At 38.0% G+C, this 25,128-nt stretch overlaps 1 protein-coding gene across 1 annotated transcript; it reads left to right on the plus strand.

Moving 5' to 3' along the window:
- The first annotated feature begins 6,887 nt into the window (after positions 1–6,887).
- Positions 6,888–17,313, plus strand: LOC132139649 (F-box/WD repeat-containing protein 2-like). The gene is made up of 7 exons (XM_059548163.1): positions 6,888–7,338; positions 7,924–8,433; positions 10,065–10,259; positions 10,424–10,557; positions 10,679–10,765; positions 15,239–15,408; positions 15,647–17,313. Exons 2-7 carry the CDS (start codon positions 7,944–7,946, stop codon positions 15,936–15,938), a joined length of 1,368 nt encoding a protein of 455 aa, XP_059404146.1. The 5' UTR covers positions 6,888–7,338; positions 7,924–7,943; the 3' UTR covers positions 15,939–17,313.
- The last annotated feature ends 7,815 nt before the right edge of the window (positions 17,314–25,128 follow it).

A 25,128-nucleotide genomic window follows, 5' to 3' on the forward strand; every position in this document is an offset into this window, starting at 1 on the left:
ATAAATCTCATGCTTATTCTTGAGACCTGATAGTTAACATCTGACAGCCATGATGTATTATACTGAGACTGTATTTACTCACATGCCCCTGCTTTGCTTGACCCATAGGCAGTCTCACTGTACACCTTTTGTAGAATGCAAATTTTCTACAGTATTGCATATGACTGTCGTGATGGTGTCGGCGTGTATGTGATGAAGTCATCACTGGTAAACATGTTCTTCTCAGACAGCTATTGTGTTGCACCTCTGGCTTGTTTGAAAGTATGAGATTCATTTTGTACCAATAGCATATACAGAATTCATCAGCACTGCACATGTATATTTAGATTACTGCTAATGTTACAGGTATGGTCTTTTTTTTTTAAGGCCAACATTTCATCTTTCTAATATGGTCATCTGGAAATGTTACAAGGTCTGTCTGTTCTCCAGTTGCAAATGCACTGCTGAGTGTTTCTTAATGTCACAGAAACACTGCAGTAGATGACATATTATGGGGTAATGTTAGTGAAATGCTAATGGGGTATCTTTCAATAAAAACGTTTTTACGACAATAATAAAAATGTCTTAAAATCTGTTTACGGTGGGTGGGCCATAGGACTAAAGGAAGTATTTTCACCTGAATATTGCATGTCTTCTAGCTAATAATCACCACCTTTGCTCTAAAAGAACAGATAATTCTCTCAGTCAAATGTCTGTATTATTATTCAGTCAAGGCTTATGAGTATTAGTATTAGGGATTCCAAGCTAAAAGGACCAAAAATGGAGATGAAAAGGCTCAAGCTGGCAGGCAGGCAGTACCTCACTGCTTGCATAACACAATGGAACACTTGGCATTGTTCAATAATCAGTTAAACCAACCAGATTTAATTCATGGAATATCATGAATAATAAAGGAAGCAGGTACAGACAATGAAAGGCTCCAGAAAAGAGAAAATCAATTATGCCTTTTCACCTATGGTCTGACTGCTTCTATACTGTTATACTAGCTTATGTATTAAATGTGTAGTGTTACAAAACAATTAAGATCCCATACTTAACACATGGTGAAATGTATCTGGTTACCCATGATACTAAATTCATCCTGTGGATATGTCTGTCAGAGATCCTCCTACCCATATGAGAACTACACTGACTGACTATCCCAGATAGTCTCCACTTTCTTGCTATCTGGGCTCAGCCACCTCACCTGACAGCCCATCAGTTTTAATGGGCTGCTTGGGCTCAGATACCCTCAGCTGTTGGAATGTAGGGTCACCTCACTTCTGTCGTGTAATGCTTCAGTGGAAATGTTGTTAACAGTAGGTATCAGTATAGCAGTGTGGACTGTTTTGTGTTTTCATGCAGCAGAGATACTATATATATATATATATATATATGTGTGTATGTGTGTGTGTGTGTATATATATATATATATGTGTGTGTGTGTGTGTGTGTATATATATATATGTGTGTATGTATATATGTGTGTGTATATATGTATATGTGTGTATGTATATATGTGTGTGTATATGTATGTATGTATGTATGTATGTATGTATGTATGTATGTATGTATGTGTATATATATATATATATAATATTATACAGGTCCTTCTCAAAAAATTAGCATATTGTGATAAAGTTCATTATTTTCCATAATGTAATGAAAAAAATTAAACTTTCATATATTTTAGATTCATTGCACACCAACTGAAATATTTCAGGTCTTTTGTTTTAATACTGATGATTTTGGCATACAGCTCATTAAAACCCAAAATTCCTATCTCAAAAAAATCAGCATATCATGAAAAGGTTCTCTAAACGAGCTATTAACCTAATCATCTGAATCAACTAATTAACTCTAAACACCTGCAAACGATTCCTGAGGCTTTTAAAAACTCCCAGCCTGGTTCATTACTCAAAACCGCAATCATGGGTAAGACTGCTGACCAGAAGGCCATCATTGACACCCTCAAGCGAGAGGGTAAGACACAGAAAGACATTTCTGAACGAATAGGCTGTTCCCAGAGTGCTGTATCAAGGCACCTCAGTGGGAAGGAAAAAGTGTGGCAAAAAACGCTGCACAACGAGAATAGGTGACTGGACCCTGAGGAAGATTGTGGAGAAGGACCGATTCCAGACCTTTGGGGACCTGCGGAAGCAGTGGACTGAGTCTGGAGTAGAAACATCCAGAGCCACCGTGCACAGGCATGTGCAGGAAATGGGCTACAGAGAAGCAGCATTGGACTGTTGCTCAGTGGTCCAAAGTACTTTTTTCGGATGAAAGCAAATTTTGCATGTCATTCGGAAATCAAGGTGCCAGAGTCTGGAGGAAGACTGGGGAGAAGGAAATGCCAAAATACCTGAAGTCCAGTGTAAAGTACCCACAGTCAGTGATGGTCTGGGGTGCCATGTCAGCTGCTGGTGTTGGTCCACTGTGTTTTATCAAGGGCAGGGTCAATGCAGCTAGCTATCAGGAGATTTTGGAGCACTTCATGCTTCCATCTGCTGAAAAGCTTTATGGAGATGAAGATTGTTTTTTCAGCATGAACTGGCACCTGCTCACAGTGCCAAAACCACTGGTAAATGGTTTACTGACCATGGTATTACTGTGCTCAATTGGCCTGCCAACTCTCCTGACCTGAACCCCATAGAGAATCTGTGGGATATTGTGAAGAGAAAGTTGAGAGACGCAAGACCCAACACTCTGGATGAGCTTAAGGCCGCTATCGAAGCATCCTGGGCCTCCATAACACCTCAGCAGTGCCACAGGCTGATTGCCTTCATGGCATTTCTGCAAAAGGATTCCCGACCAAGTATTGAGTGCATAACTGAACAATTATTTGAAGGTTGACTTTTTTTGTATTAAAAACACTTATTTTATTGGTCGGATGAAATATGCTAATTTTTTGAGATATGAATTTTGGGTTTTCATGAGCTGTATGCCAAAATCATCAGTATTAAAACAATAAAAGACCTGAAATATTTCAGTTGGTGTGCAATGAATCTAAAATATATGAAAGTTTAATTTTTATCGTTACATTATGGAAAATAATGAACTTTATCACAATATGCTAATTTTTTGAGAAGGACCTGTACATTGTATATCGGCCTGTGTGTGTGTGTGTGGATAGATACATCAAAACATCCTAAATATATACATTTATATATGTTTCCAGCATTGATAATAAGGAATGTTTAAAATTACAAAATTGAGCTGTCATGATCAGATTAATTTAATTTACTATTCGATTTTAATATATATCCATGTATGAATGTATACAGGTGTGTATGTATATGCATGCGTATATAAGTTATTTAATAATAATATTTTGCAATATTACGGTTTTGATCGAGACAGCATAGGGAGACTAGGCTACTTTTAAAGCATGTTTAAAAAAAAAAAAAAAAAAAAAAAAAAACTTACCAAATTCAAAACTAAGTAATATACGAATTACAACGAATTTACGAAATTAATATATATATATATATATATATATTAAAGCCACACAGCCGTTGATCGTCATTGAAACGTCACAGTTTGTTGGTAAAGTGTGCCCCCTGTTGACCATCAAACAACGTGCGCCACATAAACAATTTAAATACAATTACAATATTTAAGCTACAACATCATATGAGGGTCATGCATAATGACTCACAGTATTTTTCATACAGTATCAAAGGAGTCCAAACTCATTCAGTGTCATGTTTTGAAAAGTGACAGTCGCTGGACACTCCCCCCGAGAAGGGTATTCCTGCACAAACGGAGGCTGCAGTTTCAGGACCGCAACTCTTGGACCCTAGTTTTTTTTTGTGAAAGCGCCACCTACCGTACTGGATCAACACTAATTAAAGATGGACGACGTGGACCGCAATCAGACCATAGACATCATGAATCAGACGGTGAGTACCGATATTTCATTAAGTTTTATTTTATAACGTTAAAACGGTGCGAAGTTTACATAGTGAGAACTGCTAACTATGAATTAATAATTCCCACCAAATTAAGAATTTGTGAGCTAGTTTTATTACTGTAATAAACCTCTAAACTGGGGGGGGGGGGGGGGGGTTGTAAAGAGGTTTAATTAGATTTCAATGGAGGACAGAGGGTACCCCACACCACAGGCTTCAATGGAAAGTATTTTTTTATTGACAATGTTCAATTTAGAAAAATAGTCATTATGTGAAACAGCATTTAGTTCATCAAACATCAACTCAGTACGCTCACTAGGAAAAACGGCGATACACAAGTGAAACTACAAACGTCACTCCACTGCACTCTAGTGGTTAACCTCAGCACAATATAAATCGTGATCACACAGCAATCAGGTTTTTAAGTGGAAAATCAGCACGTCCCTAGTCCAGCATACACAAATTATAATGGCCGTAAACCTTAATCTTAAAATACAACATACACACTCACTCACACATGCTCACAATGATAATTAAAATATAGAACACTTCCCCGTTTCCACGACACAAGACCCCGACCCGGGGTCTAGGGAAAGGAATCAGCCGTGCCAGGCAGTCCACAACAGCACGCGCTCTCCTTAGCGTTGTTCCCGTCCCCACAATCACGGCAATTAATCACTGGTTCTGGCCTGAATTAGTCCTCTTTGGCCGTCACAGCTCTCTTCGGAATTTATAAAGTGTCTTTGGGCTTTACGAGGTCTCTTTGGACAGCAAGGCTTTTTAACCGCTCCTGGAACATGTGGCCAGCGCTCCTACACCCCAGCCCCACTATTATCTAACACAGGTCGGTCTAACTAGCTATCTTCGTTGCCGGACAAACCCTAACGGTCTCGAGCAACACAAAACGTCCCCTTTTCATTCCCAAGCGCAACAAGCCAGTCCCGTGCTGCCTCCTCTCCGCTTCTCTCACTCTCCTTAAATCTCCTCACTCCAGGTGAGATCAATTATCTCTTCCTTCAGGCCATCAATGAAATGTGCCGCAGAAAGTTTCAGATGAGCCGAACCACACCAGGAAGACAAATCCCCAGCGTTCATCACATTACTATGACGTTAATTCGTGGCCATGATTTCATAAATCCTTGTTGAGTTTTAATGACGAAGTACAGTATTATAAGTGAATCTAGCCCGCACATTAATTAAACTTATCAGATGACAAGAGCATGGTTGATGTAAGGTTTTTAAGATTTACCTGCAGCTTAATGTATTAGTGTGAATACTGGCTTAATAGTCGTTGTTTTACCATATTTATGTATAAAATATCTTTCATAATTAAACTGCACTGACTGCCTAGTTGCAGTATTTGTTAGCCTGTTGTTTTGGCATTGTTTTGCAATGATGAATGGGGCGTTTGGCAATTTTAATAGCTTGTTACAATTTGGCCTAATCTGCAGGTCTACTCCACATACAGTCCATTGATATCATGTGTTAGTTTCTGTCATGTTCTGCATGGCCAATATGAAGTGATTTTATGGATTTGGTTAGGCTCATTGTAGGACAGATGATTAAAAAAGGCACTAGGGATATTTTCATGATCTCAAAATATTCTAACAAGTAGGCTTTCTTTTTCAAGATACATATAACAATCCAAAAAGGGAGATCCCTGGCCGAATTGAAGAGATGCACCACATGCTGCAAGGAGATATATATATATATATATATATCTATGGTCATGAGCTTTGGGTCCCGGATACAGGCGGCCGAAATGAGCTTTCTCCGCAGGGTGGCTAGGCGATCCCTTAGAGATAGGGTGAGAAGCTCAGTCACCCGGGAGGAGCTCAGAGTAGAGCCGCTGCTCCTCCACATCGAGAGGGGTCAGCTGAGGTGGCTCGGGCATCTGTTCCGGATGCCTCTTGGACGCCTTCCCGGGAAGGTGTTCCGGGCGCGTCCCACTGGGAGGAGACCACGGGAAAGACCTAGGACACGCTGGAGAGACTATGTCTCCCGGCTGGCCTGGGAACGCCTCGATGTCTCCCAAGAAAAGCTGGAGGAAGTGTCTAGGGAGAGGGAAGTCTGGGGTTCTCTGCTTAGACTGCTGCCCCCGCGACCCGGCCCCGGATAAGCGGAAGAAGATGTATGTATGTATGTGTATATATATATATATATATATATATATATATATATATATATATAAACCAGTTGATTATGTTAAACAAATGTTTCTTATTTATCTCTCTCCATCTCTCGCTCTCTCTTTCTCTAGAGTTGAAGCCTACAGCCATTCTATCCATGCAGCAACTGATGGAAAAGGGGTTCACTTTGGTGCTGTTGTGATGTTGTCGCAAAAATTATATATATATATATATATATATATATATATATATATATATATATACAAATAAATAAACATTCTTGAATAATTCTTGTGTCTTGTCTTGCCTCTCAACAACTTTTAAAATATTGGCTGTAATTTAGTGACTCCATACGCTGATTCCAACTTTAACTTACCTGATAATGAGCTAATTCACCTTAAGGAGGTTAATCAATATACTGTATAATTCAAGAGACTGAGACTTTTAAGGTTCTTCATTTTTTAAAATTGTTTTAAAATTGATATACATCAATTTTACAAAATTGATATTTCATTTTTATTTTTTGTAAATTCATGTTTAAATTTAAAATTGTGACTCAAAGCACACTTAGTAATTAACCTCTGCTGCATTTTGAATAAAAAAATCACATTTAAAAACAAATACTACTGAGATTAATATATTGATACTATATACAAAGTAACGTGACTGCAAACTAAACCAACAGGGTACTAGAACTGCGGTTCTGAAACTGCAACCATCGCTATATCGTCCAGTACGGTAGGTGGCGCTGTCACGAAAAACTAGGGTCCTAGAACTGCGGTCCTGAATCTGCAGCCTCCGGTTGTGCAGGAACATACTATTGTCAGAGCCCGTCTATTGTGCTCCCCCCGGCTTCCTCCCGCTTCCTCATCCCGCGACTTCCTGTCGCTGTAATTTTCTTCAGTGCTGACGGAGAGGCTTCCTATTCTATCCTAGCTAGCTAACTCCACAAACAGAAAAATAATAACAATAAATGTACTATAAATTATCGTATGATATTACGTTTCAGAATAATACAGCTGTTAAAATGTAAACGAATAGAGAGCTAATTCATTTTCTGTATCAAATCGTTTCCGTTAGATTCGTATTATTGTATGTTATAATGCTAGTTCAGGACTCTACAGATTTGCCTAACGGCAGCTAGCAGGGAATTTCACTGTGTTTTTTGTGTGTGTGTCGCTAAAACTAGATCGTCACCCGACAAGGCCATATTGTCACTCAGCTGCAGAAATCAAACTTCTCTTTAATCGATTTGCGTTGACACCTGTTAGCTAGCGCGGCTAGCTAGCGCTCTCCTTGCACTGATTCTACTGGAAATGGTGAGTGATTCTTGTCTTCTCTATTTAAGTTTTAACGTTGAGGTCGGGTTAATAAGATACATTATTATTGAATAGCTACTGGTCCTGTTCTTGAGAATGAGTTAGCCAAAAATAATTGTTTTATCAAGTGTCTGGCCTTCCAGCTAGCGAATGTGCTTTAGCAGGTGTGTTTGGAAACCGGAGAGCTGTTCGGTTACATGACAGCTTGTCAGTTTCTGTGCAGCAAGCTGTGTTAGCATGTCAGCCAAGTAATCATGGAGATCTCACGTTTTTGTCTGTGAGGCACTCTGTGTCTTTTGGTTCTTCAGTTAAATTAGTTCCTCTACATTCTGTTTTATACGGTTTAAAGCAATGCAGATTACATTAACATTACTCAAAGGTTGCATAAGAGTGACAAAGTGGTCGTTTTCTCTGATCGCATCCATTATGTAATCTGAAAGTGTTTTTTTTTTACTTCTTCTATTGCTCTTGATTTAGCTATTGTAGTATTGTTTTTGCTCTCTATAAAATGCACTCTGTATCCCACATCATTGTTTATCAGATGCATTGCAGTTAGTCTGATCTGACCGGTTTATGTGTCTACAGGTAGACGCCCTCATGTGCCCATGGAAAAGGCGGCTTTCGAGGGGTGGCTGGAGTCAGTTTCTACCACCTTCCTGGCGCTAAGTGACCAGCAGCGCAACCAATCGCTGGACCACCTCATCTCACTGAGCGGCGCCGCCCAACTACGACACCTGTCCAATAGGCTGGAAGCGCTGCTGAAGCGGGATTTCCTGCGCCTGCTGCCGTTAGAGCTGGCCTTCTACCTGCTCCGCTGGCTGGACCCCCAAACCCTGCTCACCTGCTGTCTGGTGTGCAAGCAGTGGAATAAAGTCATCAATGCCTGCACAGAAGTGTGGCAGAGTGTGTGTCAAGACCTCGGCTGGCGCATCGATGAGTCCATCCAGGATGCGACTCACTGGAAAGGTGTTTATCTAAAGGCCAAACTGCGCATGAAGCAGCTAAGGGAGGAGGATGCTTTTGAGACCAGCTCTCTCATTGGACACAGTGCTCGGGTATATGCTCTCTACTATCGGGAGGGGCTCCTCTGCACAGGTGCATTACTTTTATAGTTGTCTTTCTTGGTTTTGTGGTGAAAAGGAGGTCTGTTGTGATGTTAAAGTTGGCTTGAAACTCCTATCCCTATCTTATTTCTAAATGCATCTATTTGATGTTGTTGTGAATGATTAATCTAAGCATATGTTTCTGCATTGAGCTCGTTATTTTTAATCTAGTTTCTATAGCTCGATTCTCCAGTGAAACATCAGACTTATTTAATCCTTTCCACCACTACCCCTTTTTTTTTTTAAAAATTTTTACCTCTAGCTTGCATTAAGATCTTCCTCCATCCAATCAACTATCATTGAATAGAACCAATACATTTTTCAATAGTCTGTTTCTCTCTGTTGTACGTCACAATAACAAAGAACAAAGAAAAGATTTGTCGCAAATGCTGTTTTATCCCCTACATGAGCTCAATTTTCAGATAGAGAGTTAATGTGCTCCTTATGGATTCATCTCAGTGTCATTAAAAATGATAGTTACAGGGCTCCAGACTAACATTTGAGAGCAGTGGCACCAATGGCATTAAGTTCTACAGATGGTTGCACCAGGAGCAGATTCGGTAGCTATTGGTGGTGGTGTGTGTGGGTATTAAAAATAAAAAAGAATTTAATATTACAATTAATATTGTTTTGCATTAATAAGTGCAGTTTCTAATAATATTACATGTTTATTGGTAATACACATTTGACTGTAAAGCACTGAGCTTGAGTTTACGAAGACGCATACAAAATATACTTTTATTTACATTAACATGCAAAATCCATTTGTTATATAGAAAATTAACATATTCTACTCTTCTTGAGTTCCATTATTCTTGAGTGATTATAAAAGGAACACTCTTTATGTGTGAATCAGTCACTGAAGAAAAGTTTTTTTTTTCTTCTTCTTTTTTTTCTTCAAGGCACTTTGTGACTTTTCTTACTTCATTCATACACAAAATAATTGTGCAAAATGTTGACAAAATTTGATTTGATCAACCCTGAAATGAACAATGTAATAACATTCGACTATTTTTGTTACAACACCATAGTTGTAGTTAGCGTTACTGGTTCTGGTTTTGTTTTGTGATGTATGACAGCACTATTTGACCTGTTTATAACAGAGAATTCTGTGCAGAATTTGAATGCAATACTGGTTCATGAGTAAACCTGTCTAAGCTCGGACCAGTTTGCTTGTGCTGTGTTGCACTCAATTATTGGTATGAGCTGATAAATGGTTTGCTATGCGCAGCTCAAATAAATAGCGTTGTTTTGTTTGCTGTTTGATGTTTCTCATATGCAGTGCTTATGAGTTGGACAATGCTGTGGTTGCACCAGTGCGACTGCTTACAAAATGTAGTCACACCGGCAGAAAAAATAATTGAAAATTGTCTGGAGCCCTGTTATGTTAATCTGAAGTGAATAGTAGTTGGTTGATGTAAAGCAATTCTATGTTGGTTTTTACAGACTGAACTGAAGACGTCTGCAGTTTTTTTCTTTTTCGAAGCCGTATTTGCTCTATGGCACTAAAGCAACACTTCTTTTGTGAGGGAAACTAAGCGATCAAATTCATTTGGTTTAGTGGTGAAGCATGGGTAAATGACTTAAGATATTGTTTTAAATGAAGATGATCCTTTCCATTAGGTTCTGATGACCTGTCAGCCAAATTATGGGATGTCCGCACAGGGCAGTGCATTTACGGCATCCAGACCCACACTTGTGCCACTGTCAAATTTGATGAGCAGAAACTGGTAACAGGGTCTTTTGACAACACCATTGCATGCTGGGAATGGAGCACTGGTGCCAAAATCCAGCAATTCCGAGGACACACTGGGGCGGGTTGGTGTCAAGTTCTCAACATTTTTTCCAGCTAGTGACACAAAAAAAAGTTAATGTTAATGTTTGTTTTTGCTTACTATTTTGTCAGTGCAGTCCTTCAAGGTTGTGTTCATGACATCAAGACATAGCTTATTCATAATCCAAAAGATTTGCTGTTGTTGCAGTATTCAGCATTGACTACAATGATGAGTTGGACACCCTGGTCAGCGGCTCAGCAGACTTCACTGTAAAAGTCTGGTCCCTGTCTTCAGGAACCTGTGTTAACACATTCACTGGGCACACAGAGTGGGTCACCAAGGTAAGACTCTTGCCCAGATTTTATGGTGCAATATTCTAGTGTATTATTTAGTCTTTTTTATTTTGGAGTTATAGATCCGTTTTCCTAACTGCACCTATATGGTACATCTGTGCTTGTTTAGGTGCACCTTCAAAAAAGCCAAGTGGAATCCATGATGCACAGTCCTGGAGACTACATACTACTGAGTGTTGATAAGTATGAAATAAAGGTAATGTAAATCAAAGTATTCTTAAATTCCATAAATTCCATTTTTTTTTTCAAATTGTTCATTGTGGAGTTTAAAACAATTAAACACAAAGGGGTCTTAAAGTTAATCACACGTTTTCATTGTTACAATTAGGGTTGTGACGACATTAGATTCTCTATGCTATTATGTTTGCTAAAAGATTTCACTATAAAAATGCTATTGCAGTACCTATTGAAATCTTTTTGGGGGGAAATAGAAGAAAAAAGTAACAAATAATCCTATTCTAATTAATTTCTAACTTTGTTTTTTCTTTTCTGTCCAATGAATCACACTCAAAACGTGTAGAGTGGCACAGAGAGAGTTTGTAAACATACTGTACAAAAGCATAAAAAAAACGTAACTAATTGGTATATTCAGTTACATTATGCCAGTATTATTGTTTTTCACACCAATAGCTCTGTCTGTCTGAATTCCAATTAGCAGCTCCCATGAATGTTTATAATAAAAGCAGTCATCTGTACTAAGAGAAAATTTGGATTAAGATGAAATTATCGAACATCTTAAAGGGTTATTTCACCCAAAAATGAAAATTAGCCTGTTTTACTCACCCTCTAGACATCCTAAGTGTATATGACTTTCTTTCAGACGAATCCAGTTGAAGTTATATTAAAAATTGTCCTGGCTATTCCAAGCTCTATTGTTGCAGTCTGCTGGTGTTACAGTTGAACAGTCCACAAGTCATCAAATAAAGCACGTGCATCCATAGTAAAAAAATCTCTTGCTACCAGTATCTGTCATATGCAGAAGCCGTTCAGGCGGATGACGTAGGGTGTCGGCATCGAGTGATTAATGACGAATGGAGTGAGAGAACAAAACAATACGCTGGTCAAACCAAGGATTTGTAAAAAAAAAAAAATTCAGAGGATTTCAATATAAACCAAACTAAAGTAAGGAAACTTTGTTTCCTTTGCTCCTATAAACAAACTCGCGAGACTAGCATATCTCAGAGGCGCGCACGCTGCACATACACGTCACCGGCCGGAATTCCTTCCGCATATGACAAGATAACGGATGTGAGAGAAAAGTGTTTATTACATTTGAAATATGAAAACTTTTCTTACAAAAACACATGGATTCCCTACAGAAGACCTTTATTCAACCACTGGGGCCATGTGAGGCACATTTTATTATGGATGCGCGCACTTTATTTGAAGTCGTGTAGACCGTTCAACTGCAACACCCACTGACTGCAATGATAGAGCTTGGAATAGCTAGGACAATTTTTAATATAACTCTGACTGGATTCATCTGAAAGAAGAAAATCATGTACACCTAGGATGCTTTGAGGGTGAGTAAAACACAGGCTAATTGTCATTTTTTGAGTGAACTAACCCTTTAAATTCAAAACCCAGACAGCTACAACTTTAGAGTAGACACCATTCATTCAAGGTAAGGTTGTATGGGTTAGTTGTTTTTGTTTTTTGTCTGACCCGCTGTGGCAGGGTTATGCAGTATTTGCAATGCATCATTTATGAGCAATATATTATCTGGAATATACATCTAAACTGAACTTTTGTGTTTAACTTCGAGTGAAAATTTCCACGGCAGGATGGGTGAGGGTTTTGTTAGGGATATATGTCACTCCTGATACTTTGCTGCATGTACAGGGTATGTGGCCTTTGGTCCTGTTAGCAGCACGAATATCAAAACTTGTATTCAGATTCTGAATGTATTACATGTAGCCATTTAATCACAAAAAAAAAGCTGTCACTCACTTCACTATCACAATCTCACAATGTTCCATTATAACCAGTGAAGATTTTATTCATGTCTACAACACCTTGTTACAATGAGAGGATTTGCGACTATTTAGCAGGGATGTGATGTTTCCGTATAAATACGGATTTCCATATTTTCCGACCTCTGAGGGATGACCCATGTGATTCACATAGATATTATGTTTTTTTTTCCTTTCTTTTAATTTAATTTCTTTTATCATGTTTGTTGGTGTCTTGCTCTCCCTTATCGTCATCCTTTTTGTATTGCGTGCGGGATTGCGCATCAGGCACACCGTCATCGTCATCCAACTGGAATACTGGCATCCTCAGCTTTCTACCTCACTCAGCGTGACCAAAATCGCAACATTGCATTATCTTTAAGACCAAGATTTAATGGCTTAAAACAGTACAAATGTCTTACTTGATTATAAGTAATGCTGGAACAAAGTGTCCACTTAAATCTTAAGTGTCTACTCATTCTTTCTTGTCCTTGGCCGATCATATGCCTGATTCAGGATAAAATCTGTTGTTTAGAGGTGAGTGAATTCTGAGTAACTTTAACAAAATGGCCAATCACAGGTGTTCAAGAGATCAACAGATATGTCTGTGACATATGGCTACATTGCTCAATGCTAAGAAAACACATAAATGGAAATGTTTGATGCTTTCCAGAGCACAAACACAGAAATGCACTGGATTCTTTATCAAATCTGTTTTGCCAGTGTCCTATTAGAGATTTAACTGAGGGAGCTTTTGACTGTGTGAGAAAAGTGTCAGTTGCATGAATCACGTGCTGAATGTGTTGAGAGTTGGCAGCCCAGTCAGATAAATAGATATATAGCTTTGCTAATTTTATATCATCATTTTAAGCAGGGGTGCTAGCTTTCTATCTGACAGGACTGCCAACTGCTGAATCACACATTTGTCTTGAGACTCAGTTGAGAATGTTTTCATGCTATACATACATTTTCTCATGCAGTGAAAAAGCACCCTCAAATGAAAGAAAGAGCAACCTTGGTTGAAACTGTAATAATAGCATGTTGTGGAAAGATTTGGCAGATTCTCCAGTGCATATGTGTTTGCGCCCTGGAGAGCTCATATGGTTCTATTTATAACATATTTTTGTAGCATTGAGCAATGTAGCCAGATTTCTTGTACATGCAGAAAAAATTTCTGGAGTGATGTATAAATGCTTCATCCCTCACATAAATGCAGGATTCACTTTTTAAATGGCAATGATTGAGATAAACATCAGTGGATGGGAGAAAAAATATAATTTGTCTAAATAGATATGTATTAACCAATGTAAATTGTTAGATTTAATAGATTAACCCCTTATCAGTCTCCCCACATTTTTGAACATAGACTATAAAAGATAATCAGCATATTATAGCAGAAGAAAAATGAAATTATGTAAGTTTTGTAGAAGTTTAAATGTACTGTTAAGTGCAAACACAAAAATGTGCTGGATCTATTTTGCCAATATCATATTATTAAAGTTTTACTGAGGGTGCTTTTGACTCTATGAGAAAATGGTCGTGTGGCATGAGAACAGTGTCGATTGTGTGAGTCTCATGCTGAATGCATGAGAGTTGGCAGCCCATTTGTACATTTGTATGCCTATTTACAATTGTCCAGGCCCGGCTCTACGGGGGTGCTAAGCAAGCACATTCAGTTGAAAGACTAGACAGTAGTCACTGTGCAGTGTAAAGAGATTCATTGATTATAATTTGTGAGATTGCGATGAACTGAAGTAAGTTACTGACAAGTGATTATAAAGGGACTGTTCTTTGTGAACTCCTAGTCTAGGCTATAGATTTAGTCATAATTTATATTTTATATATTCATTAATTCATAGGCATTCATTATTCGAATGGAGGGTTCATTTTTAGTGGTGCTAAGAGGACTACTGACTACACAAATTTATTGTATGCATGTATTTTTGATATGAGCCATTGCTTACACCTCTTACACCTTTTACTGATGAGCTAACTGTCCAATTAGTTGAAACCATTCCATTTAGACATGGAGACATAAATGTGTCTCCTCAAAATTAATAGAAACTCGATCTTCAAATCCTGCACTATATGAAAAAAAAACTGAGCTCAATCCTCAAAAGCAACCCAGTGTGAAATTGATGTTGAAAAAACAATAAAATTCAGATTTGGTTCAACAACCCGATGATTTTACACAGACATTTGTGTCTGGAATGTCACAAACCACCTCCTGAAGTGTTTTGCGCGATCAAATTGTAATCCATTTCCAATGCGGACCAGTCCATCTTATTTATTTATTTATTTATTTATTTTTAAATTGAGCCGGCCCACCCACCAACCACTTACTATATCCGCAACTGCTGGATCCACATATTTGGTGCTAATGTGACCGCATCTTTTACAGAATCCAAAAAAACTCCCACACTGGCAAACTAACTAGTGCGAGTAGAGGTCTTGCTTTGGCCCGTGATCTCCCCCGACATGATTTTGTGCTGCAGCAGTAGATAAACAGCGTTGTCATCTTTTTCTCCATTTTATGCAGGTGGAAACCAGTGTTAAGGTGCAATACTGTGCTTGAGTGTCAACCAACCTGTTTGATTATTTGCAATATTATCATATGTGTAGTATTAACATAATATCAATATTTTGCGTGTTTTTTTTTATCACAGATATCACGGTTATCGTCAAAACTATATTCATCTGATTCTGTTTATCCATAGGTGTGGCCAATCGGCCGTGAGATCAACTGTAAGTGCTTAAAGACTCTATCCGTATCAGAAGACCGCAGTGTCTGCTTGCAGCCGCGATTACAGTTTGACGGCCGGTACATTGTCTGTAGTTCAGACTTGGGCATATACCAGTGGGACTTTGCAAGTTTTGATGTCATCAGGTACATTCATTTCTGCCGCTTAATTTTTTAACTGAGCTGCCAATAACCCTGCTGAATCAACTATTCTCTGAATGTTCCAATATTTTTTATTATAGGTTGAAATGGAGAAATGTTATGAAATATTTGGCACTATTTATCGATCATAAATCAAATAAGCAGATCTGTGCAAGTATATATTGTTTTAACAAAAGATAGGCATTTTTTATTTTTTTATTTACTGATTGTTTAATATTCACAGAGTCATCAAGCCACAGCAGGACCCCTCCAACTTCTCTCTGCTTAGTTTCGGTGAGGTGTTTGCTCTGCTCTTTGACAACCACCACCTCTATGTTATGGACTTGAGGACTGAGGTCACTGTGGGTCGCTGGCCACTGCCAGCCTACCGCAAATCCAAGCGTGGCTCTAGTTTCTTGCCGGGCGTCACCTCCTGGCTCAATGGACTGGACGGCAAGAACGATGCGGGCCTGGTGTTTGCCACCAGCATGCCCGACCATAGCATTCATCTGGTTCTTTGGAGAGAGAATGGGTAGAAAGGCAGAGGAGGTTAATACTAGCCCTGAGCTTTGAAAGCAGGCGGGACTTTTACAAACATAAAAAAAAAGAAAAAAGGGTGCTTTCAATTTGGAAAATATTACAGCCAACCCAGTTAGATAATGCATGGACCAAAGTGTTTTCCCCCTCCTCGCCTTTGTTGCCATTCGCATTAGGGATTCACTCTTGCTTCAGTTTCTTTCTTAGTCACTGGTAAACTACGAATTCAACACATTACAGTCTTTAGAAAAGAAGACTGCTGGAGATTTGCAGTACAGGCCATAGTTTCTCTCCATAATGTGAACAATCCAAGGTTGTTGTTAGTTGAAGATTTAGGAGAGATTTCCCACTGAACTTCAGAGTTTCGCTCCTTTTGATTTCACACTAGTGAGGGATAGTGAAGTGCTAGAGCACAGATCGCTTCACGGCAAGCATGAGCAGTTGACGTGTTTTTATAGCACAATCACTAAGATTGACAATGAAGTAATGTTTTTTTTGTTACCTTTTCAACAAATTTGCGTTTCTTTACACGTCAAGAATTTTCCTTTGGACACAGAGATGTTGCCTTGAATCTGTGATTTCCTATTGAAGAAATTTAATTTGCAGACCTCTGCATCTATAGGCGCTGGCTTGCGGCCCAAATATATGGGTTGGTCCTTTTTCTGAGTTTTGAATCAAATGGCTTTTGTTTGTATGAAGGTCATTCAGAAGTGGCTTCTCGTTGTTATTGACCCTTGGTTTTATTTTTCATTCAGTTTATTGGTCATGTGCCTTTGTTTTAACACTTAACTATTTGCATTTACAGTGCGTCACATTTTGAAGTCCAGTCCTCCCTCAATGACAATGAAAGAAGAAAACATTGTATGTTTTTTGTTTTTTAACCTAATGAAATTGATACTGTAAGAATTAGTCTCACCACTATTAGGCCAGAATAGATCACACAAAAGTGTTTATTGTGAATCTCATTGAATGTTCATTTTTAATCTTTATTTTTAAAGCGTGATCTTATTTTTTGCTTAATCCAGGACTAACCAGCCTTTGTCACTTTATAAAGCTGCTTCTGTAGTTCTGTATATCCCACTGGGACATTATTTTCTCAAACCATAAAAACTAAGTATTTTGGGTTTATAGTTTAATCCATTTTTCATCTTGCTCACACATTTCAGAGGAAAGAAAGTGGGTAACATTTAGATTAAATGAAAATATCATTGGTGGTTATGATGTCTGTATGCAGCGCTCATGTGTTACTTCACCGAAATGGAAACTCACAGACAGTAATGGCATCCTTCCATCATTAGCAAAATTCAGGTCTGTTGTTTGTATAACAAAATAACATGCTGTCTTAAAAATAAATGACAGTAGCTAATGATAGAAGTTGACTTTCTTTTGACTACTAATGTTTGCCATTTTTCCTTATGTGGCATATCCAGATATAATCTGTTACATATGATTTATCAGGTTTGTCAGCATGATTTCATATTTCATATCTCATAATGTAATGTCACAGCCTTATTATAACCAGAAATACAGGAGCCTTTCTCTTGCTAGGAGAAGCATGTCCTGGATTTATTCAGTTTGCACACTAGAGGGCGATGTTGCAATATATATATGTGTGTGTGTGTGTGTGTGTGTGTGTGTATTGCTCAAACTTTCTGAAAAGGTGTTCTTTTGTGTTTAATAGATGAAAAATAATCTATGCATTTTTATTTCTGGGTGAACTCTCCCTTGGCGGGTGAAGATGTGTGTATAAGAATTATTTAGAGCTTGTATACATTTTAGCGTCATTCCCACATTTTGACACTCCTTACAATCTGTCTGATCTCAGTTTCCCCTCTTCTTGCTCAATTGTCTCAGCTAATTTATATTCCCCCTCTTCTTTCCCCTTGCGCTCCTCCCCTCAACCCCTACAAAACTCATTGGAAGGAGTTAAAGCAGAAGAAAAACATGGCGTGTCTCTCTCTTATTGCCTGTGTCTTCGTGCCTGGGCAGAATTAATGGGCCATTTAGGCTAAGCATTATGGCGTAAATTCCAAAACTTTCATTCACATCAAAATTACTCATCCATTTTGCCATACAATAGACTTTTTTTCTCGTCTATGAGCAAACAGAACAGGAAAATGCTTGGGAAAATGCTTTATAAATGGTTAGATTTAATTGAACTACATTTTATAATCCACTTCAAAAGGTTCCTTGTACTGCATACTGTTTATTTAGGCTAAGATGGTTATGTCCATTGATGGGGAGGGATTTAGACACAATTATAAAACCAGTTAATATAGCCTACTATTTAAAGCTGAAAGTAAAGAATTTTGAATACTGACATTTAATGGTCAGGACATTATTCTTGAGGTAGTGTATTTAGTTGCTATTTTAGAGAAATTAAGTAAATTATAAATTAATTTGATTATATTCCATATTTAAGATATGTTCCTTGTGCTACAAGAACAGTATTGTTAGGGAATGTTGAAGTTACTTAAAAGTTATGTTGTGTTATTCTGCCAAATTAATGTTGTTGTTGTTTCTAGAAATGTTTGCTCAATGACATTCCAGCACTGGAAGGATCAGGGAAAGCTGTTGCCCAGCGCAAAGGGTGAATATGAAGCTATGACGACAGAGATGAAATTGAAAAGCTGTGCATACCCCTCGCATGAAAGTAAAATGTTTAATGTTGTTTCAGTGCAGAGGGTCTTCCTATTTCCAAGACCACCCACATGAAAAGATTTATATCAGTATGCATTGAAACCACAAGCAATTACAATTCAAAGGACCATTCTGATGAGCTCCATATGCTTAAAATCGCAAATGTCAATGGCAAACATAGCATATTAAGTCTTGATGAGATACATCTCTTCTAATCCTTTAAATGATTTGTGCATGTTTAATTATGAGTGCTCTAAACATATTGAAAAGGCATGTCTGCGCTGTTTCTATTATGGGATGAGAGAACACACACACACACACACACACTGGTGTTTATTTTCACCCTGTCCGCAGACCAAACATGATTACAAGTTGTACAGTCAATATTTAGATATTGCGGTTAGGCCCTCAGCCATGCTCTCTATTCTCCTCCCCTCAGTGTGCGCATGTCAACAGACAGGATATTCCCACTTTTGCTGAGCTGATCTCAGTACTATGGCAATCAGTGTAATCACTACAAGACATTTCTGTCATAGTCAGTGCATGTGCTCTGAGATGTTGCGTTGGCTTCTAGGGATCCATGAAGAAACTTCAACATCTGTGGAAACTTTCCATTGCACAAAAGGTTCATTTATAGTTCTTTAAATTATTAAAATGTTCTTCACATAGAACCCAAAATGGTTATTATATGTAGTGCTCATGTAGGCAACATAGTTTCCCATGTTCTCCCCTTATACAGAGCCTATCAAAATTTTAAAGTAAAGTGTCTCAGTGCCCCTGCAGTCATGTCATCTTAAATGCTGTTATGTAAGTTATCTTTTTTAATCACTCGTTTCTGTTTCTTTTAACCCTCTCCAACCTCAGATGCATACAGATATTTGCGGATAGGAGACAATATTCTTAAGAAATGGTCTAACACTGTATATATTGTACTACTGAGCAACACTGTCAGGACAAAACATGTGCAAAAATTCTTCCTTTAGGGGTACAACAGTTTGTCACTGGGTCAGTACCCTTAAAGGGATAATATTGTACCTTTACAACCCCTAGAAGGGACATATTAGTAGTCATATGTAAGTTTATAGTACTGCTATGTGCCTTTTAGGGAAGGTTAAAGTTGTCACTTTAAAGGTACAATATTTTTTTTCTGAGAGTGACAGCAAGTACCCAGCAGTTTCACCTCAAAATGCTGAGAGCAGCTAGACTTTCACAGTGTTTGTAAAACTCTTAGTTCAAAAAGCATAAACTAAATTCCAAATGCACAACCCAAATGGGTACTGGGAGGAAAGACTTGCACATCGATTTATTAGTGCTAGTGGTGACATTTATCTAACCATGGTATGCTGGTGTCGACTTTAAAGAGCGGAAGGATAAAGAGCGTAGAGAATACAGGTGGTGAAACAATATGAGAAGATAAGTCTCTGTAACCATGTTCAACCCTAAAAAATAGCTCAACATTATTTAGTCCCTTGATCTCATTGATGAATAATCTACTGATAAGAAATCATTGTCTATATTAACTGCTAATTCCTTCAAAGAGTTGTTTTCCTTAAATTAAATTACTACAATGAAGTTGTGTAAACATCTCTGTGAGTTTTGTCTATTTTCATTTACCCATTCAGAAACTGTCATTCGTGTTGATGATGGCGAGCTAATGGCCCAAACAATTCCAATCTCCTCCCCTCTCTCCAGCCCTCCACGGACAGACAATGGATCATTCACACTGCCCTGTCTTCATGCCACTGATTGGCTTATGGTAAAAAAAAGAAAAAAGAAAAAAAAAACACATTCAGGCTGCGTGGGAACTTCCCAGCCGAGATGATAATCAGAAGACGGAGGGAAGGGAGAGGGACAGATACAGGATACAATAGGCACCAGAGACTTTATTTACATCTCATATCCCCTCCCCAAACAAATCAAAAAAAACATGGGCCTGATAAGACAGAGCTGATGCTATTCCACTCGCTGCTAATCTAAAGCTAACTGCTTTACTTTCAGTGTCTGTGCATATGTGATTTATATACTCTTAAACATAAATACAAAACATAAAAAAAAATTTTGGACTGTTGTGATGATCGTGAGATTTGTTACTATAGTAATTTTTACTTGAGAAAGTGAACACAGGAACTTGGTGTTGATTTGTAACTAAGCGACCAACAAAACAGCTGTCAGTTTACAAAAATATGTTACAGTATAAGATTAACAATACAAATTGTAGAAGTATGTAAAACGATCTAGAGTGTGAGTGCAAGAGCTCGCTCTGGACCACCATGAATTCTCTTTTAATCATGAAACGTACTGAGGCTTAATGGGTCAAACCGTCCTGGGACACGAGAGCTATGATGTCAGTTAGCCCACATGGAACACATTTCATCTCCTCTTTGATTTAAAAATCAATAACACTCTGCAGAAAGGTTATAAATGTAGATATTAATTAGCAACAGCTAACTGAAATAAAGTTTTTTTTTTAATGACAATCTTTACAGACACATTGATACAGTAATACTGCAACTATACAAGTGCAATGAATAAGGCTTTTGATAACATCAAAATGGATGAAAATGCAAAATGTGTATATATTATGAGTGATTTATCAGTGCACAGTTTTTTTTAAATAGGTGGCCCTGCAAGATTTAATCAAATACATTAACAGGCCATGTCTCTTCTATCATAATGTGTATACAAGCATGAATGTGGGGCAATCCGTCCCTCCAGCAACCTGTCACTCACAATCATCCATTTAGTTTACAACGCCGCTTCCTATCCATTTAATACCTGATTGGACAAAATCCAGACCCTCTCTGTATTCTGTGTCATTCAATAAGCCACGTTTTTCAAATACACAATAGAGAAAAAAAGGCACAGTTTACATATCATGCCGACTTTGAGCTTCATGTCTTGTTGTATGCTATATATGTGGATTTGAATGTGAAAGAAACATGTGACTGATTTTCAAATCATTCGGAGTCATGTGAGAAATCGAAATTACATTCAAAATGCATGTTTAGACTATTCAGAACAATGACATCTAAGTAAAGCTGTATTTACAGTTATAACTAAATGAGAATCTAGGGTCAATTTTATTCAGTATCATATCTCAAAGGATGAGCAGTTCTCTAAAGGAAGTGAAAAATATTCAGCATATTTGGGGACTTCCATTTATTAGTATTTGTAATCTCTGTATTCTTGCTAGGACACGACTAAACTTTAAACAATGAAATTGTTTTCATGCGATTAAAAATTTGCCACATTATTAATGTTTTGAAATTCGGATCAAGAAAACAACTTTACGACTGTGACATCAGCCTTCGGTTCTGTTCTATTCATTTCACAGATGCTTTGCAACTACGACCATACTGTTTAAATATTACCAGACCATTACTTAAGGGTCAAGTGCACATTACGAGTTGTCTAAGTGAGGACAGCAAAGGCCCAGCAGTCCATTTAAAGCTTTTAGCTGAGATGGCTGACTATACAATATGGCTTTTTACACACAGAAAAAGTTTTATTATGATAAACAAGATGGATGTGGGACATACTGACACATTACAATCATCAAGTTTTTAAAAGAGGGAAATTCCAACTGAAGTATTTGCTCAGTTCAACAGATGGTATTTGTATGAAGAGCTTTCGAGAGGGTCTTCCTAGTAAAAGACCCAGGGAATGGCTGCAACAGCTCATTCAGAAACATTTGCTTAAGATATGAAAAAAGCAGACGGTTAAACAAACACAGACCAGTGAAAGTAACGGAGAGAGTTAACAGCTGTTTCCACTAAATCAGCGTGGTGGAGCCAGGCCGTTTTGGCAACACACTAGTGTCGTAGTGTGCCATTGCTGTGCTTTTGAGAGCTTCTTGACGAGGGAGGTCCTGGTGAATATGTTTTTGGCAAAGCGGCTTGAGTGTGTGTAATCATTTGTGACAGTGGTGGAGACGTGAAGACTGAGACTTCTTGAGTGCTGAGAAAGCAATGTGTCTCTTTTCCCAAAAAAAAAAACCCCTCAGCATTCCTATTCTAGTTGTTATGACTTATTGTCACTGCGGGCAGCTGTACAAAAACAGTTTCAATAGGAAAAGGAAATCCTGTGTTATACAAAGTAAATGTCTTCATGCATTGTGATTTATTTACTTTGGTACTCTTTTAATAGCTCTTTAGACCATAAAGAAAACAAGCATTTCACTGTACAAAGTAATATGATTAAACTAACGACACCTTTGTAGTTTGTAACTGTAATAGTATTAAGTACGGAACTGGTTAAAGTTAGAAAGGACAGAGCTGTCTGTTCATGCCTTCAACTTCATCTGAGCGAGAGAAAATTTGGCCCACTTCAGGTCTGGCCTGCGTCCAACACTGACATGTTTCAGGCTGGATTTCAGCAGCATGCGTGTATGAAAAGAGCTAGAACTTTTTTAAGACTTGAATTATACTAATAATTAGACACATCTCGGATCCAGGTCTTTCCACTGAAAGTTCTCTTTTTGTTTTCCCCCTGTTCGCAAAGCCTGGGATACTTTTCAGGAAATAATGATAAACAGGTCTGACAGCTTGGCAAGAGGGGACAACCGACTCCTCAGAGAGACTCTGAATACATTTCACAGCAGTTCTCTCTATAAGAAAAGGAAATGCCAACATCTTGCAGTAATAGTCTCAGCAGATTGAACAATTTCATCCTTTGTGAGACGTGAAGCCTTGAGTCCTGTGTGTGAGGGAAAATGTACAGGGTTCATATTCTGTTTTCTCACTGTGTTCGGCAAGCAGTTTCATTAGCTTGTTGTCCAATAGTTTGCGATTTTAGAAAGTGTTATTGATCTGTTATTTTAAATGTTCATGTTCTCCTAAAATAAATCCCACCAGATAGTAAAACTGCTTTACTTTCCTAATTTCCAATTAGTTCAAAACTTGATGCTTCACTTCAACAAAAAACATGCTTGTGAGAAAGCTATGTTAGAAATAGACATTACAGTTTTACTGTGGAATGTTAGAGAATTTGGATGAGACTGTTTGCTCCTTTCCTCCCATCTAATCTCTCTAATTGGGAAAAGGAGAACATGTTGAAAGGTGGGGGTGGGGTATGGGGCAGTTTTGGCCAGCTGCCCAAGCTTTGTGGTTTGAGTGCTGCAGAGTGATAGGGTCAATGTAGCATGGATAACACAGTCCGCTCTGTTCTCCAAAAACTGCCCCTTCTCCTTCTGCAGATCTGGGCCAGGTGATGATCCGAATCAGTCACTGAGAGATGGAATGCACAGGATTATTCCATGTGTACATGAATTAGGATGTCAACGTGAAAGATATATACATCAAATATAAAGATTATCTCATTAAACCTTTCAAAATGCAAACCTGCTACTATCTGGATGTTGCACATGAATGAGCAAGTGCTTTTTGTATAATACTGTAGAGTATGAGGGGGCAGAGAAGTTTTGGGGTGAGAACAGGAGGAAACAAGAAAAGCTGTGTGTGTTGGGACAGCTGTTATTTTGCTCCATAGGCAATCAAAGCAACCAGAGGATGTTTCATACAATCACCTGCTGACCAAATGCAATGCCCAATGCATGTCATCACAGAAAACACCTTGAACTTCCAAAGTGTGTCTCATAGAGAAGCATGTGTCCACATGCCTTGACTTTTGGGCAAATCTTTAATAACTGTTTTGTAGATTTTGGGCTTCTTGAATAAGAACCACTGACTGAACATGAAGCCAGAATATTAACACTGAAATAGTCTGGTCATGCATTAAAGGTAATGATTGCAAAAACATCTTTTTTAATGATTTTGCTTAAACAGGCAAATCCAATTCTCCAAATAGAGAAAAATAAAACATCTGTCTTGTTAAATGCATAATGGATTGCACAGACATGGAGAAACATAAACCAAAGTAAAATGAATCCATATATTAAATATGAGAACACACACAAAACTCTCTGCCAAATCTGTTATTATAAATATTTTGTTTGATCCTTAAGTGAATTGTTTAATTTTCTTAATGGGTATTTAAAACAAACTTGACCTGATAATTTTCCCTTTAAAAAAAGTCAATTTCCTTTCCTCTTTGTGAGGAGTGAAAGGAATTGATCATTATTTTTCAGAGATTTCAAAGTGTCATTATCATACGGTTATTCGTTTTTAAATCAAACACGAAAAAACATTATAAATGAACAGAGGGTCTTTTGTAATATCTTTTGAACTCTTGAAAATTTCCCTAGAAATGATCATTCATGATATAGAGGGCAAATAAATATTTTATGCATATTTATTAAAACACTTCTTATGTCAGGCCAAATAAGTTAAAAGAATTAGACATAATTTCTTAGAACTGAATAAAGCTAAGCATTGCTGTTTGGGTATCTACTGACCGAGGACTGGGCAGGAACATCGATTGAAACATGCAATGCACTATAATAGCCAAAATAGGCGGGGTCTGATGCTTCATCAAGTCAAATTAAGTGCTTACCTCCACCCTCCAAGTGACGTCAGAAATCACAACAACCGTCCCGACCAATAGTGTGCTGCATGCATACTTCTGGGGTCCGGGTAACTGAATAGATACAAC

The sequence above is a fragment of the Carassius carassius genome, chromosome 4 (genome assembly GCF_963082965.1).
Source record: "Carassius carassius chromosome 4, fCarCar2.1, whole genome shotgun sequence".
Taxonomy (NCBI): domain Eukaryota; kingdom Metazoa; phylum Chordata; class Actinopteri; order Cypriniformes; family Cyprinidae; genus Carassius; species Carassius carassius.

Bases quoted from the DNA above. Each gene is read 5' to 3' on its own strand.
- LOC132139649 (XM_059548163.1), top strand. From the start codon at position 7,944: ATGGAAAAGGCGGCTTTCGAGGGGTGGCTGGAGTCAGTTTCTACCACC. The intron at 10,558-10,678 runs GTAAGACTCTTG...GTGCTTGTTTAG, and splicing joins ACACAGAGTGGGTCACCAAG to GTGCACCTTCAAAAAAGCCA. The intron at 10,766-15,238 runs GTAATGTAAATC...GTTTATCCATAG, and splicing joins TTGATAAGTATGAAATAAAG to GTGTGGCCAATCGGCCGTGA.